We start from the raw sequence: 14605 nt of genomic DNA on the forward strand, positions 1-14605 counted from the left end.
TACAAGTCAAATAAACTTCAGTTGGTTGGCAATAGTTGGAGGAAACTACCTACGAAGGTTGAATATCTTACGAAGATTCTTTCCATACTAAAAAATTGTCTGAATATGGGAGGCACTCCAACCATACATATATGGGCTCAGCAAAGCAGGCGTGTATTTCCGAGCCCATAATAATATGTTCTCAGCAGTTAAAGGGTTAAAATCCTCCTTGACTTCTACTTTTGCTGATTGCAGTTCTTCAGCTATTATCAGTATTCCTGTTACTTTTATCCTCCATGAAAATACAGTACAATAGAACACTCCTTACATCCCTATATCATCTTCTGACAATGAAGTCTCACTGATACCAATAATTTCTGGCGAAGCCAAGCTTACCAATGCCAAAAACTCCTTCCACACTATCACATAATGATATGATTAGGTCTATGATCTCAATCCTCATGTGCCATCCTTTCCATTCTGTCTAAGGTAGTTTTCCTTCCTCAAAATCTCAAGAAGTTTATTTTCCTATCTCTTGCATGATATTTCTTCATTATTATTATTGTTATTATTTCATGACACCTGCAAGGAGCCCAAAGACTCATCAAGGGGAGGGCACCTACGTTAAAACTCTCTGTCTCCACCACTTCCACCCATCTCCATCATCTATACCAGCGTTTCCCAAACCTTTTTTACAACGGAACACCCAAATCTTGAAATTTTAACAGAACACCTTGGTTAGAGTTGAGTATCATTGGTCTCATATTCAATGTATAACTAAGCACACACTATCACCGAAGCAGGCTGTATCGCATTGCAAAAATGCGACAGCACACACTACAGGCATGCCAGGCCTCAGTACATCGCATTGACCTTGCTTGTGACAGCACGTTTCCTAGAGCAAGGTCAATGCGAACTTGTCACAGCATTTAAAACCATTATAGGCTGATATTAATTTTGATAATTTTTCACGGAACACTTATTCACTTTCTGCAGAACACAGTTTGGGAAACCCTGATCTACACCACCAACACCATCTCCCCCCACACACACACACACCATCACTGGTATTTTTTGTCTGTAAATTGCATGCATCCTAAAGGCTGATTTGTCTGTATGCAGGATAAAAAAAACCAAGTTTCTGAGAGGGAAAACCCTGCTACCTCCATGTGAGATCAGTTAACATACCTTCAACTGAAAAAGCCCCTATATAAAGATTCCTCCCATCACTATGAGTTTTTTTTTTTTTTTTTCCAGTCTTTATTATCTTAATCAAAATCATCCATAATGATAACTCTTCACTTGTTTGCTTGGTCAGTTTGCCTGTACATTTCATATCATCACTACGCTCCTAAGCATATGATAACATGGTGGCAGTGGGAAGGGAATAGTGACAGTGGGTGCAGTCAATCGGTTATTATTGTAGTTTCAACCATGGGGGACATAGATAGAAGAAAGGAAAGGTTGCACAGCATGATTGAAATGGAATCTGTAGTTACTAAGGAAAATTACCTGAAACAACATATAATAGAGGGAACCTGTAATGACAAGTTGATTTTTAAGTTACATCATATGGGTTTTGATATTAGGTTAGTGGATTGGATTAGTAGTTTTCTCTCTTGGCTCTCTGATAGATATCAGATTGGCTCTTTGATAAATATCAGAGAGTTGTATATGGGGAAGCAGTATCAGGGTGTAGGAAAGTTACAAGTGGAGTTCCACAGGGTTCAGTCCTGGCACCATTACTGTCGCAGGACTACAGAGACATGTTCAGTTGTTTGTTATTGATGATGTTAAGCTTGGGAGGGTTATTAGTAATAGTGCTGATGTTTTGGCTCTTCAAGAGGATTTGAATAAGCTGGAAGGGTAGGAAAAGGCATGCGGTGTCAGTTGAATGCAACTAAATGTAAGGTTTTAAAATTTGAGATCCACAGAAGGGATACTTCATACTCACTTAGTGGAGTTATACTGAAAGAAGTGGAGGAAGCAAGCGATTTGGGGTTGATTGAAGATAGAAATTTAAAGTTCTAAGGACATATTGCAAGTTGTGAAGACATCTCAGAGAATTGCAGCAATCGAGAGAGGGCGCTCGTGAGGCAACATTAGCAGCGGTGTGTAATAAGCGCTTCAGATTCAGATAAGTTATTCTTGAAATAATTAATTGTATATGAGTGATTGTTTGAGTAAGAGCTGCTATAAAAGTTGTGTGCTGCTAGTATTATTAGAGTGTGGGATATTTTGCTTAAACTTGATTACAAATTCGTTGTTTTGGGCCCTTAGAGTAGTAACCGGCAGAGGAAAGATGGCGGCAGCTTTGTCAGTGCATGATTTTAACTTAGACTTCAGTCGTTTTTTGAAGTGCGAGGTGTGCTATATGTATTCTTTTGATTACATAGATGGTTTGTGGACATTGGGGTTGATGGAAGGAGGGTGTATACGAAGTGCGAGCTGAACGAGGAATTGATGAGTGCTAATATGAATTTGATGACAGAAAGTGTTATTAGCAAGGGTGTTGCAGGAAGAATGGGTGCTCATTCGAAAGAGAAGCATGGTGTGAAAGAAAGTCAAAAAATTGTTAAGAAAGCATTGAAAAAGAAAACGAGTGATTTGAAAACTATAATGGATGGTAAAAAGAACGAAAGCGAGCCGAATGTGGCTGAATGAAACAAAATTGAGAGAACGAAAGAAACCGGAAATAGCATGATGAAAGGATCGAAATTGGGGAAAATGGAAAGAATGAATGAAAGCGAAAGTTGGATGCCTGGACCGAAAGTACAGAAATTCAAAAGGATGAATGAGTGAAAGTGTGAGGCGGGAGTCAAGAATTCAACAATTAGAAAGATTGAATGATAGAGAGAATGTGACACGAGATTCGAAAGATGAATTGGGTTGAATGAGGCAAGAGATGAAATAGATGCAGAGTGAAATTAAGAAAATTCGGGTGAAAATGATTAAAACAAATCAAATAGGTACAAAATAGTTAATAAAAGACAAGCAAGTGGTGTTGTATGGCGACTCCATTATTAAAGGTGAGCTGGATGAGAGGATGCACACGGTATGTTGTCTAGGCGGTAAAATGACTAGAGTGATTGAGGCATTAGATATGAGGAGGGAGAGAGCGAAGGAGTTGATGGTTTTAATAGATACGAATGACTTGACAGAGGACAAAGAGCATGTCAGAATGGATATCAGGAGGCTGCTTAGATGGATAAAAGAGAATAGTGTGATAAGAAGGGTAGTAAGCGTGTTGCCTAGGTATGATTGTGGTGAGATGAGCAGAGAACAAGGATTATGAATGGTATGTTGGCTGAAATGTGTGAGGAGAGGGGAGAATAATTTGTTAATGTGCGGAATGAGTTTGAAGGACAAAGTGAACTGTATGGGAGCGATGGACTGCATTTGAGTGGTTATGGTGTGAGTCGTTTGGAGAGACTGTTGCTGGAAGGTGGAGAATTGAGTATAGAGAATGGATCAGATCGAGTGGGAAGTGATTTGGAAGAGCAGGAGAGTACGACTAGAGAGATTGAAGAGGTGGTTATAAATGAGGAAGTAAGTGGCATGATTATGGAAAATGAGAGAATGGGTGTGCAAGATGAACAGGGAAACGGGGAGGCTCACGGTGAACAGGGGTACACAGTGCTAGAAAGGTGGATACTCCATGAAGATGTGAGAGCATGTGTAGACAGGAAAGGAATGGGATGACCTGGGATCAAGAGGAAACAGTTGGAATTGAAAAGGGTTCTAAAATGAATAAGCAGAAAGGGAAATGGCCCCAGTCGAGCATGGAGAGATCACATCAAATGAGTGTTAACAGTGGAACTAGCTGTAGATCCAGGAATGAGCTGTTGTGTTTATATACAAATTCTAGAAGTGTAATAAACAAAGCAGATGAAATGGTTGCACTAATTGAGTCTGTTCACCCAAAAATTGTTGGCATAAGTGAGACATGGTTAGATGAGTACGACATCCTGACAGGAATAGAGATGGAAGGATATGATGTGTTTCGTGAGGATAGAAGGGGTAAAAAGGAAGGGGGGAGTGCTATTGATGAGAAAGAGTTATGTCCATACAAAGTAGAGATGCAAGAGGGAAATAGTGCTCTTGGTTTTGAGGCAGTATAGTGTGAGATAGAGGTGAATGGAATCAAATACTTGGTTGGATGTTGTTATAGACCAGGAAATGTGGATGGTAGTGACTATGAAATGTATAATCAAATTAGCCAAGAAAATAAGAAAAGAGTGATCATTATGGGTGATTTTAACTATGACAATATAGACTGGAATGATGAGATAGCAACTAGAAGTAAAGAAAATGAGAGAGTTTCTTGAGTTTGTGAGGGATAACTACCTCAGACAGTATGTAACATACAGCACACGAGGATTGAGGGTCTTGGATTTGGTCATCTCATCAGAGGATGTAATTATAAATGAAGTGTCAAATCACCCATTAATTGGTGAGCGTGACCATGAGGTGATTACCTGGGTGTTTGATAGCAGTGTGAGGACCTCTGTAAGAAAAGGGTATATGTGTAACTACAAGGGGGTGATTATAAAGAGCTCAGGAGACAGCTTGCAGGTGTAGCATGCAATGAGGAGGTAGCTGGAAAAGAGATCAATGCAACTTGGGGGATTTTCAAAAACTATCTAGTAGATGTAATGTCTAAATTATTACAAGGGTGTGAAGATTAAATAAGGTAGGTGTAAAATGGATGAATAAAGAGATTAAGAATGTGATACAAAGAAAAAGAGCATCATGGAGGCAGCATAAGAGAAGTGGAAATAACCAATTCCATGAGGACTACAAAGACCAAGCAAGGCAGTTGACTTGGTTGGTGAGGGTAGCTAAAGAGAGGTATGAACAGCAGTTAGCTAATGAAGCCAAAAATAATCCTAAGAAGTTTAAGTTAAGGGATATTACATCCCATATTGTTTCTTAGCCAAATAAGTTTTGAGTTTCGGCATGAAACTCAAAAGAGTTTCATGCCGAATATAAAAATTATATAAAGTTCGGCAATTCCAAGCGTAAGCAAATACCTAGATAGCAGCAACTGACCCTTAAGGTAGCACAAGCGTGAGCAAACAAAGTTTGCACCTGAAAGTATCTTCAGAACTGGGGTAAGGTGGAACACACTTGGATAAAGGATTAAACTAAATTTATTATAGTCAAACCAAGTGAAAAATAAACTTTCAACATCTTTCTCTAAATCCAGAGTAATTTAATAAAAAGGTGGCACACCGTTTGGCAACTCCTATAGATAGAGATGATCTTGCTAATGCTTCTGCCAGGTATCTCCACTCAGGCCTGGCTCCCACTGAAGAGACCTCAATAAAGGGCGAAACTAGTCTGGGTGGTGGCCCTTCCCTTAATGCATGACATTATTCATATCCACAAGGAGATGTGTTTTGCATTATGGGAGATACTGAGATAGGAGTGATGTTGTAGCTTGCTCCACCTTTGCAACGAGCTGCCCGGTGTTGTACCACCTTACCCCAGTCCTGAAGATACTTTCAGGCAAATTCTTGTTTTTCCAAATATTTCTAAGTTGGTTGAAAGTTGAATAAGCCTGCTCTTTCCTTCTATTTATATCTTCAGTAGTTCCTCCTTTTTATTGATACTATTGAACCAAGGTATGTGAATTGTTCTACTTCTTTAAACGGTATTTCTTCTATTGTTATTCCTTTATTTTGTTTTGCATTTATTTTCATCAACATTGTTTTATTTTTATTTATCCTAAGACCAACTTTTTTGGCTTTTTCTATGAGTATTGTGTTTTGTTCTACATGTTGGTGCTTCTGTAAAAGTAAGCAAATATCATCTGCAAAATGTAGATCGTGGAGTTCGTTTTGAAGAAACCATTGCAGTCCTGTATTTCCATGAGATACTTTTCTCACACCCAGTCTACGACAATTAAAAACATAGTAGGAGAGAGTATATAACCTGCCTTACACCTGTCTCTGTTTTAAATGGATCTGAGAGGATATTTCCATGTATTACTTTAATTTCAAAATCTTCATACATTTTTTTAATTATTCTTATTATTTTTTCTGGGAGTCCATAATTTCTAAGTAATTTCTATAGGGAAGATCTGTTTATACTGTCAAAAGCTTGTTCAGAATCGATAAAATTTAAATATAAGCTTGCCTACCATTCCAATGATTGTTCTATGATAATTCATAAAGTAGCAATGTGGTTAGTGCATGATCGGCTCTAAATCCTGCCTGTTCTGGTCTTAGTTGTTTTTCTGTTTCTATTTTGATTCTTTCTGGTATTATCCTTGCTAGTATTTTACTTATATTAGAGGTATAACATTACTCAGCAATGTTATACCTCTCCAATTTTTGCATTCAGATAGGTTCCCTTTTTTGGGTAATTTAACCAGTAATCCAATATTCCATTCCTTAGGCCACTCTTCTTTCTGCCATATCTCATTTAGTAAGGGATATAATATCTCTGCTATAAGTTTTGGATTCGCTTTTAGTATATCGCCTGGTATGTTGTCTGCTCCTGGTGCTTTACTGTTTTGATCTGAGTTATTGCTTTTGTAATTTCTATTTTTGTTATTTCATTCAAATTTATATCTAATGATTCATTTTGTTCATTTAATTCTAGGCACTGGTCACCATCAGTCATTTCTTGAAATTTCTCTGAGAAGAATTCCACCCATATATTTATCTGTTCCTTTTCATTTAATAATAGTTTTCCTTCTTTATTGTATATAGGAACTATGCATTTGTTTCTTTTTCCACTTAATTTCCTTGTAATATCATACAACCTTCTAGTATTGTTTATATATGCAGCATCCTTTGCCTCTTGTGCTAGATTTTCTATGTATTTTCTTTTATCATTTCTTGCACTTCTTTTTATTTCTTTGATAATTGCTCTATATCTTTCTGCTTGTTCTTCTTCAGCATTTTTGCAAATTGGTAACAGTTTCTCTTTTATTCTATCTCTCTCCTCTATTTTTAATTTGGTGTTTTCTGATGTCTATTCCTTGTCTGTATTAGTTTGAAATCCCAGTATCTTTTATGGTGTGCCTCAGGGGGTCTGTTTTAGGGTTATTGCTGTTTTAACTTGTATGTTCATGATATTTGTGAAGATTTATATGGAGATATTCAGTTGTTTGCAGATGATGCAAAGTTGAGACAAACCATAAAGAGTAGAGAGGATGTTGTAGACTTACAAGGAGACTTGAATAAATTGAGTGATTAGGCACGGGAATGGGATGCGAGTTCAATGTTGCAAAATGTAAGGTTTTAAAATTTGGAAAACAAAAATGGGATGCAGAATTTATGCTTGGTGAGGATATATTGTCGGAGGTGGGGGAAATAAGAAATCTGGGGGTGATAGTGGATAAGGATCTGAAATTTAGGGGACATATTGCCAAAATTGTGAAGACAACAAAAAGGCTTCTGGAAATGATGCGGAGGACACTGACTTGTAGAAGTAGGAAGATTCTTATTCCATTGTATAAGGCTTTGATTAGGTTACATATGGACTATTGTGCCCAGATTTGGTCACCTGGTTTTCAGAAGGATGAAAAGATGTTGGAGAGGGTCCAGACGCGACTGACTAAGGTAGTTTCTGACCTCTGGAATGTCGAGTATGAGGAAAGATTAAGAAGATGCAACTTGCAGAGTCTGGTGGACAGGACGAGGAGGAGGGGATATATGATAGAGACCTACAAATTATTAAGGGGTTGATATAGGATCAATGCTGGAGAGATTCTACAGACAATAGTGGGAGATCATCGGAGAACCAGAGGTCATCCCTGGAAACTGAATAAAGAGGGCGTGAGTATGGGAGTGAGAAGCAGGTTTTTTCATGCAGAGTTGTGAATGATTGGAATGCCTTGCCTGAGAGTGTCTGCAGAGAATTTGAGTGTGTTTAAAGCACGTCATGATGAGCTGTGTATATGATAAAAGGACCTCCTAGATGAGTGTTTGACTCCATGGGGTCTTGGGTAATAATAATAATTTTTTTTTTGGGGGGGGGGGTCTTTGGTAGTAATAATAATAATAATATCTGCAAACAACTAAATATCTCCATCCAAACCTCCACCAATATCATTAATATACAAGTTAAAAAACAATAGCCCTAAAACAGGCCCCTGAGGCACACCACTAGTAACTTTCTTTTTCCTGGATATCGCTCATCCATGCACAACTTGTTTACACCTATCAGATAGGCAATCTCCAATTCAATGCACCAATCTAATATCCAACCTCATCCACTCTAGTTTGACTATCAACTTTTCATGCTGCAATGGATGGTGGTGATAGTGAAATGTATAGTCAAATAAGCCAAGCAAATAAGAAAAGGGTGATCATTATGGGTGATTTTAATTATGGCAATATAGACTGGAATGAAGAGATAGCGACTGGAAGTAAAGAAAATGAGTTTCTTGAGTTTTTGAGGGATAACTACCTCAGACAGTATGTAACAGAGGGCACACGAGGATTAAGGGTCTTGGATTTGGTCATCTCATCGGAGGATGTAATTATAAATGAGGTGTCAAATCATCCACCAATTGGTGAAAGTGACCATGAGGTGATTACCTGGGTGGTTGCCAGCAGTGCAAGGACCCCTGTGAAAAAAGGGTATATGTGGAACTACAAGGGGGGTGATTATGAAGAGCTCAGGAGACAGCTTGCAGATGTAGCATGGAATGAGGAGTTAGCTGGAAAAGAGATCAATGCAGCTTGGGGGATTTTCAAAAAATATTTAGTAGATGCAATGTCTAAATGTATACCATGGGTGAGAAGGTTAAATGAGGTAGGTGTGAGATGAATGAATAAAGAGATTAAGCATGCAATACAGAAAAAAAAGGCATTGTGGAGACAGCATAAGAGAAGTGGAAGTAACCAATTTCATGAGGTCTACAAAGACTAGGCAAGGAGGGTGACTTGGTTGGTGAGAGTAGCTAAAGAGAGGTATGAACAGCAGTTAGCTAATGAAGCCAAAAAGAATCCTAGGGAGTTCTTTCGATATGTAGCCAGCAAAAGAAAGAATGATTATGGAAGGATGACATTGATTGGAGGAAATGGTATAAAGAGAGCTGTTGCAGAATGTGTTGTGGAGATACTTAATGAGCAATTCATAAAGATCTTTCAATCTTGTGAATGTGACGTCATGGAGAGATTAAGAGCAGTTGATGATGGGGAGGAGAGACTGACTGTAAGTGAGCAAGAGGTGTTTGGGGAGTTGAGTAAACTAGATGTAAATAAGGCTGTGGGACTTGATAATATATCACCACGTATTCTGAAGGAGTGTGCCAGAGAGTTGACACCTGCCTTGACATATTTTTTTAATACGAGTCTTGCACTTGGTCAAGTTCCTAAAGAGTGGAAGGAGGGCAAGATTGTGCCATTTCATAAAGGAGGTGATCGAACTCAAGCATCAAACTATAGGCCTATCTGTGTGTCAGGTGTTGTGGTTACGTTGTTGGAGAAGCTTGTGAGAACTAGGATCCAGAGTTGGGATGACAACAATGGTATAATCTTTGATGGACGGCATGGATTTGCTAAAGGGAGGTCATGTTTTAGTAATCTACTTACTTATTACAATAACGTGACTGCTTCCTTGGACAGAGGAGAAGGATACACAGTAATATACTTGGATTTCGCAAAAGCTTTTGATAGAGTACCTCATGATAAGTTGACAGTCAAACTAGAGCAGATGGGGTTGGATATTAGATTAGTGCATTGGGTTGGAGACTGGCTATCTGATAGGTATTAACAAGTTGTGTATGGGTGTGCGATATCCAGGAAAAGGAAAGTCACTAGTGGAGTGCCTCAGGGGTCTGTTTTAGGGCCATTACTATTTAACTTATATATTAATGATATTGGTGAAGATTTGGATGGAGATATTCAGTTGTTTGCAGATGATGCAAAGTTGGGACGAACCATAAAGAGTAGTGAAGATGTTGTGGCCTTGCAAGAAGACTTGAATAAATTGAGTGATTGGGCAAGCAAATGGGGATGTGAGTTCAATGTTGCAAAATATAAGGTTTTAAAATTTGGAAAACAAAGATGGGATGCAGAATTTATGCTTGGTGAGAATATATTGTTGGAAGTAGAGGAAATAAGAGATCTGGGGGTGATAGTGGATAAGGATCTAAAATTTAGGGGACACATTGCCAAAATTGTGAAGACAACACAAAGACTTCTGGGAATGATGCGGAGGACACTGACATGTAGAAGTAGGGAGATACTTGTTCCAATGTATAAGGCTTTGATTAGGCCACACTTGGACTATTGTGCCCAGATTTGGTCACCGGGTTTTCAGAAGGATGAAGAGATGTTGGAAAGGGTCCAAAGGCGACTGACTAAGGTAGTTTTTGACCTCTGGAATGTTGAGTATGAGGAAAGATTGAAAAGATGTAATTTGCAGAGTCTCGTGGAGAGAAGGAAGAGGGGAGATATGATAGAGACCTACAAGTTGGTAAGGGGTTGTTATAGGATCAATGGTGGAGAAGTTCTACAGAGAATAGTGGGAGATCAGGGGAGAACCAGAGGTCATCCCTGGAAACTGTATAAGGAGGGTATGAGTAAGGGAGTGAGAGGCAGGTTTTTTTCGTGCAGAGTTGTGAGTGATTGGAATGCCTTGCCTGAGAGCGTGGTGTCTGCAAGTAGTTTGAATGTGTTTAAGACACGGTATGATGAGATGTGTGTGTAAGATAAAAGGACCTCCTAGATGAGTCTTTGACTCCATGAGGTCTCGTTTAATAATAATAATCTATCAAAAGCCTTTGCGAAGTCTAAAGACATTATTGTGTATCCTTCTCCTCTGTCCTTGGAAGCAGTCACCTTATTATAATAAATAAGTAGATTACTACAACCTGACCTCCCTTTAGTAAATCCACTGTCCATGAAAGATAATACCGTTGTTATCAACCCAGTTCTGAATCCTCGTTCTCACAAGCTTCTCCAACAACTTAACCACAACACCTGACACACAGATAGGCCAGTAGTTTGATGCTTAAGTTCTCTCACCTCCTTTATGAAGTGGCACAATCTTGCCCTCCTTCCACTCCTTAGAAACTTGACCCAGTGCATGACTTGTATTAAAAAGATATGTCAAGGCCGGCATCAACTCCCTGGCACATTCCTTCAGAATACATGGTGATATATTATCAAGTCCCACAGCCTTATTTACATCTAGTTTGCTCAACTCCCCTTACACTTCTTGCTCACTCACTTACAGTCAGTCTCTCTTCCCCATCATCAACTGCTCTCAATCTCTCCATGAAGTCACATTCACATGATTGAAAGACCTTTATGAACTGCTCATTGAGTATCTCCACCACACCTTCTGCAACAGCTGTCTTTATACCATTTTATCCAGTCAATGTCATCCTTCCATAATTATTCTTTCTTTTGCTGGTTACATATCGAAAGAACTTCTTAGGATTCTTTTTGGGGAGAATTATTGAGGAGGATATTGACCACAAGAGATAAAAGGTTGTTGATTCCATTGTATTAAGCTTTGATCAGACCACATCTGGATTTCTGTGCTCAGGTGAAGGGGATGAAGTAACCTTGGAGAGGATGCAGATAACAAAAATGATGCCAGGATTGTACAATGCTGATTATGAGGTGAGACTGAAAGCATCTGGACTGCAGAGTTGGGTGAATAGATGGCAAAGGGTCAATATAATCAAGACCTGCTGAAGGGCTGTCATTCTATTAACACTGAGAAGATATTTCATTTAGTTAAACGAGGGAACTGAACAAGGACAAGAGGCAGTCCCTGGAAGTTGCAAAAGGAGGTGGTGAATAAAATTATAAGAAGTAAGTTTTTTCTATAGAGAGTGATAGGAGCCTGGAATGTATTGCCTGAGAGGGTAGTGAACAGGCAAACTGTGGATGATTTTAAGGAGTAGTATGATTGATTTTGTTTTCACCCAGTGTTGATTTTCATGACTTTTTCATGACCCTCATTGAGTCACAAGACTCAATGGGGGTCATGAAAATAATAATTATAATAATAACATCCAGCTAAATATCTCATTCTGTCTGCTATGTTGCCTTGTATGACCCCAAAACCATTGTGTTATTTTCTCCTTGTATCTCCTCCTTATGTGGACACAATTTTTCTATTATCATTAATACTACTCTCTGTCTCTCTCCTGTTTTTTTTTACCTTTTCTGTCATCGTGAAAAATATCATGCCCTTTCTTTCTTTTAAGGTTACACGGTGATCAGCATTCATATTTAAGACTTGAGGGACACAAAACACGTGTTGAGATGATTATTTTACTAATTATTAATAAAATAACACTTGATGTTTCAACCCCTGTATTGAAGTCATCATCAGAAGGATACATGTGTATAGGGAACCAAGCTACATGTTTTTGCACTCTGTACCGGTAAATAAAATCTGCGCTTTTACCTAATCTTTTTCTTAGCCTGACCTCTAGTGAATTAAATAAAATAAAATTTTTAAAAAAAATTTTTAAATAATAATAATAACAATAAAATTTTTAAAAAAATTAATAAATAAAATAAATAGAAAACTACAATAAACTCTGCTAAAGTCCTCTTGTACTAAGATTCTTCTGGATTTGTTCAGTTCAGATTGTTATACTATGATTTTCTTCAGGACTTACATAATTCAAGTTGCTATTGAATGTTATGGAAAAAAAAAAAAAAACTTCACCAAGTCTTCTTGTAGTGGGGTTTTTCTTCAGCTTGTTCTGGTTGCTATAAAGGTTGCAAATGGGTCTTCCACATTCTTGAAATCGTTAGGCCATCATTTTTGTTCAGATTTGGGTTATGTTTGAGCATTTCACATGCTTCTTTCATCTCTGTTCATGTCATGATATCATCTGCATCCAGCCATGTTTCACTTATTTTAAGACAATGATACAATGTAATAATACTGTTCCCCTCCCCCTAATTTTCAACATTGTAACCATTTCTTGTCTTAGCTGTGACTACTGCACATCTGATCCTTGTCGGTCATTTTTTATCAACACCAATCCCACATTTTTTCCCAGACCACTTTGTATCAACTCCTCTTGCATCTCAGACCATTCTATATTTATATTATCCATACACCCCCTTGCACAAACATTTCTGCCCCTGCTTGACATGGATAAACTTGCTGTGCACCCATTTCCTTATCATCTTGCACTTCTCCATATTACCTTTCTCATTTTTTTGCTTTTTCATATCACTTCTTACTTCCACTGATCTTTTGTTTCACTTTCTCATCACTCTTCTTTCTGGCAAGCATTCTCTTCACTTGGCTCACATGAAATTCATTCAAATATAATCCATCATTCTTTATATGATTCCATGACAGTTTTTCTTCACAACATAAAAGTAGTTTGGAAAAAAAAGGTCATTCTACACTTTACGTATTGTAGTAAAATGGAAGAAGTCATGTGGATAACAACATCACTTGTCCCATTTTACATACTTCATACTTCTTATTAACTACATGTCTCTTCCATACAGAAAGTTAAATTTTATTTTTAAACTTTTTTCACTAGACAGTCTTCACTTCATCAGCAAGAAGAGAGCAAATGCTTGGGTATCGCAAGTCAGGCATACTTTCAGGCAGGGAATTATAAATTTTCATGTAACCTTGCAAGCAACCAAATAAAAATGTTAGAACTAATAGCTGCACCATTTCATGAAGTAAGTGTATTTTATTTGGGAGATTTTGAACTTAGTATATCATTATAGCATAACCATATCATTATAACCAAGCTACTATTTAAAGTTATTTCTTACTTGTTGAAAGTTTATTTTTCAATTGGTTAGACTATAATAAATTTAGTTTAATCCTTTAGCCAAGCATGAGCAAACAAAGTTTGTGCCTGAAAATATCTTCAGGACTGGGGTAAGATAGTACAACACCGGGCAACTCGTAGCAAAGGTGGACCAAGCTAACATCAGTCCTATCTCAGTATCTCCCATAATTCAAAACACATCTCCTTGCGGATACGTATAATGTTATGCATTAAGGGAAGGGCCACTACCCAGACTAGTTTCGACCTTTATTGACGTCTCCTCAGTGGGAGCCAGGCCCAGAAGTGGAGATACCAGGCAGAAGCAATGGCAAGGTCATCTTTACCTATAGGAGTTGCCAAAAGGTGTGCCACCTTTTTATTAAATTACTCTGGATTTAGAGAAAGATGTTGAAAGTTTATATTTCACTTGGTTAGAATATAATAAATTTAATTTAATCCTTTATCCAAATGTGAGCAAACAAAGTTTGCGCCTGAAAATATCTTCAGGACTGGGGTAAGATAGTACAACACCGGGCAACTCGTAGCAAAGGTGGACCAAGCTAACATCAGTCCTATCTCAGTATCTCCCATAATTCAAAACACATCTCCTTGCGGATACGTATAATGTTATGCATTAAGGGAAGGGCCACTACCCAGACTAGTTTCGACCTTTATTGACGTCTCCTCAGTGGGAGCCAGGCCCAGAAGTGGAGATACCAGGCAGAAGCAATGGCAAGGTCATCTTTACCTATAGGAGTTGCCAAAAGGTGTGCCACCTTTTTATTAAATTACTCTGGATTTAGAGAAAGATGTTGAAAGTTTATATTTCACTTGGTTAGAATATAATAAATTTAATTTAATCCTTTATCCAAATGTGAGCAAACAAAG

At 38.0% G+C, this 14605-nt stretch overlaps 1 protein-coding gene across 1 annotated transcript in view; it reads left to right on the top strand.

Moving 5' to 3' along the window:
• The first annotated feature begins 1413 nt into the window (after nt 1-1413).
• Nucleotides 1414-14605, top strand: part of LOC150097283 (uncharacterized) — a 172254-nt gene continuing 159062 nt past the window's right edge. The window contains exons 1-2 of the mRNA XM_090407636.1: nt 1414-1568; nt 13475-13622. Of these exons, the coding sequence (XP_090263762.1) occupies nt 1414-1568; nt 13475-13622 (303 nt within the window). The remainder of the gene's footprint in view (nt 1569-13474; nt 13623-14605) is intronic.

This window comes from Typopeltis vanoorti, chromosome 17 (assembly GCF_054136105.1).
Source record: "Typopeltis vanoorti isolate ZY-2024b chromosome 17, IOZ_Tvanoo_1.0, whole genome shotgun sequence".
In the NCBI taxonomy this organism is placed as follows: Eukaryota; Metazoa; Arthropoda; class Arachnida; order Uropygi; family Thelyphonidae; genus Typopeltis; species Typopeltis vanoorti.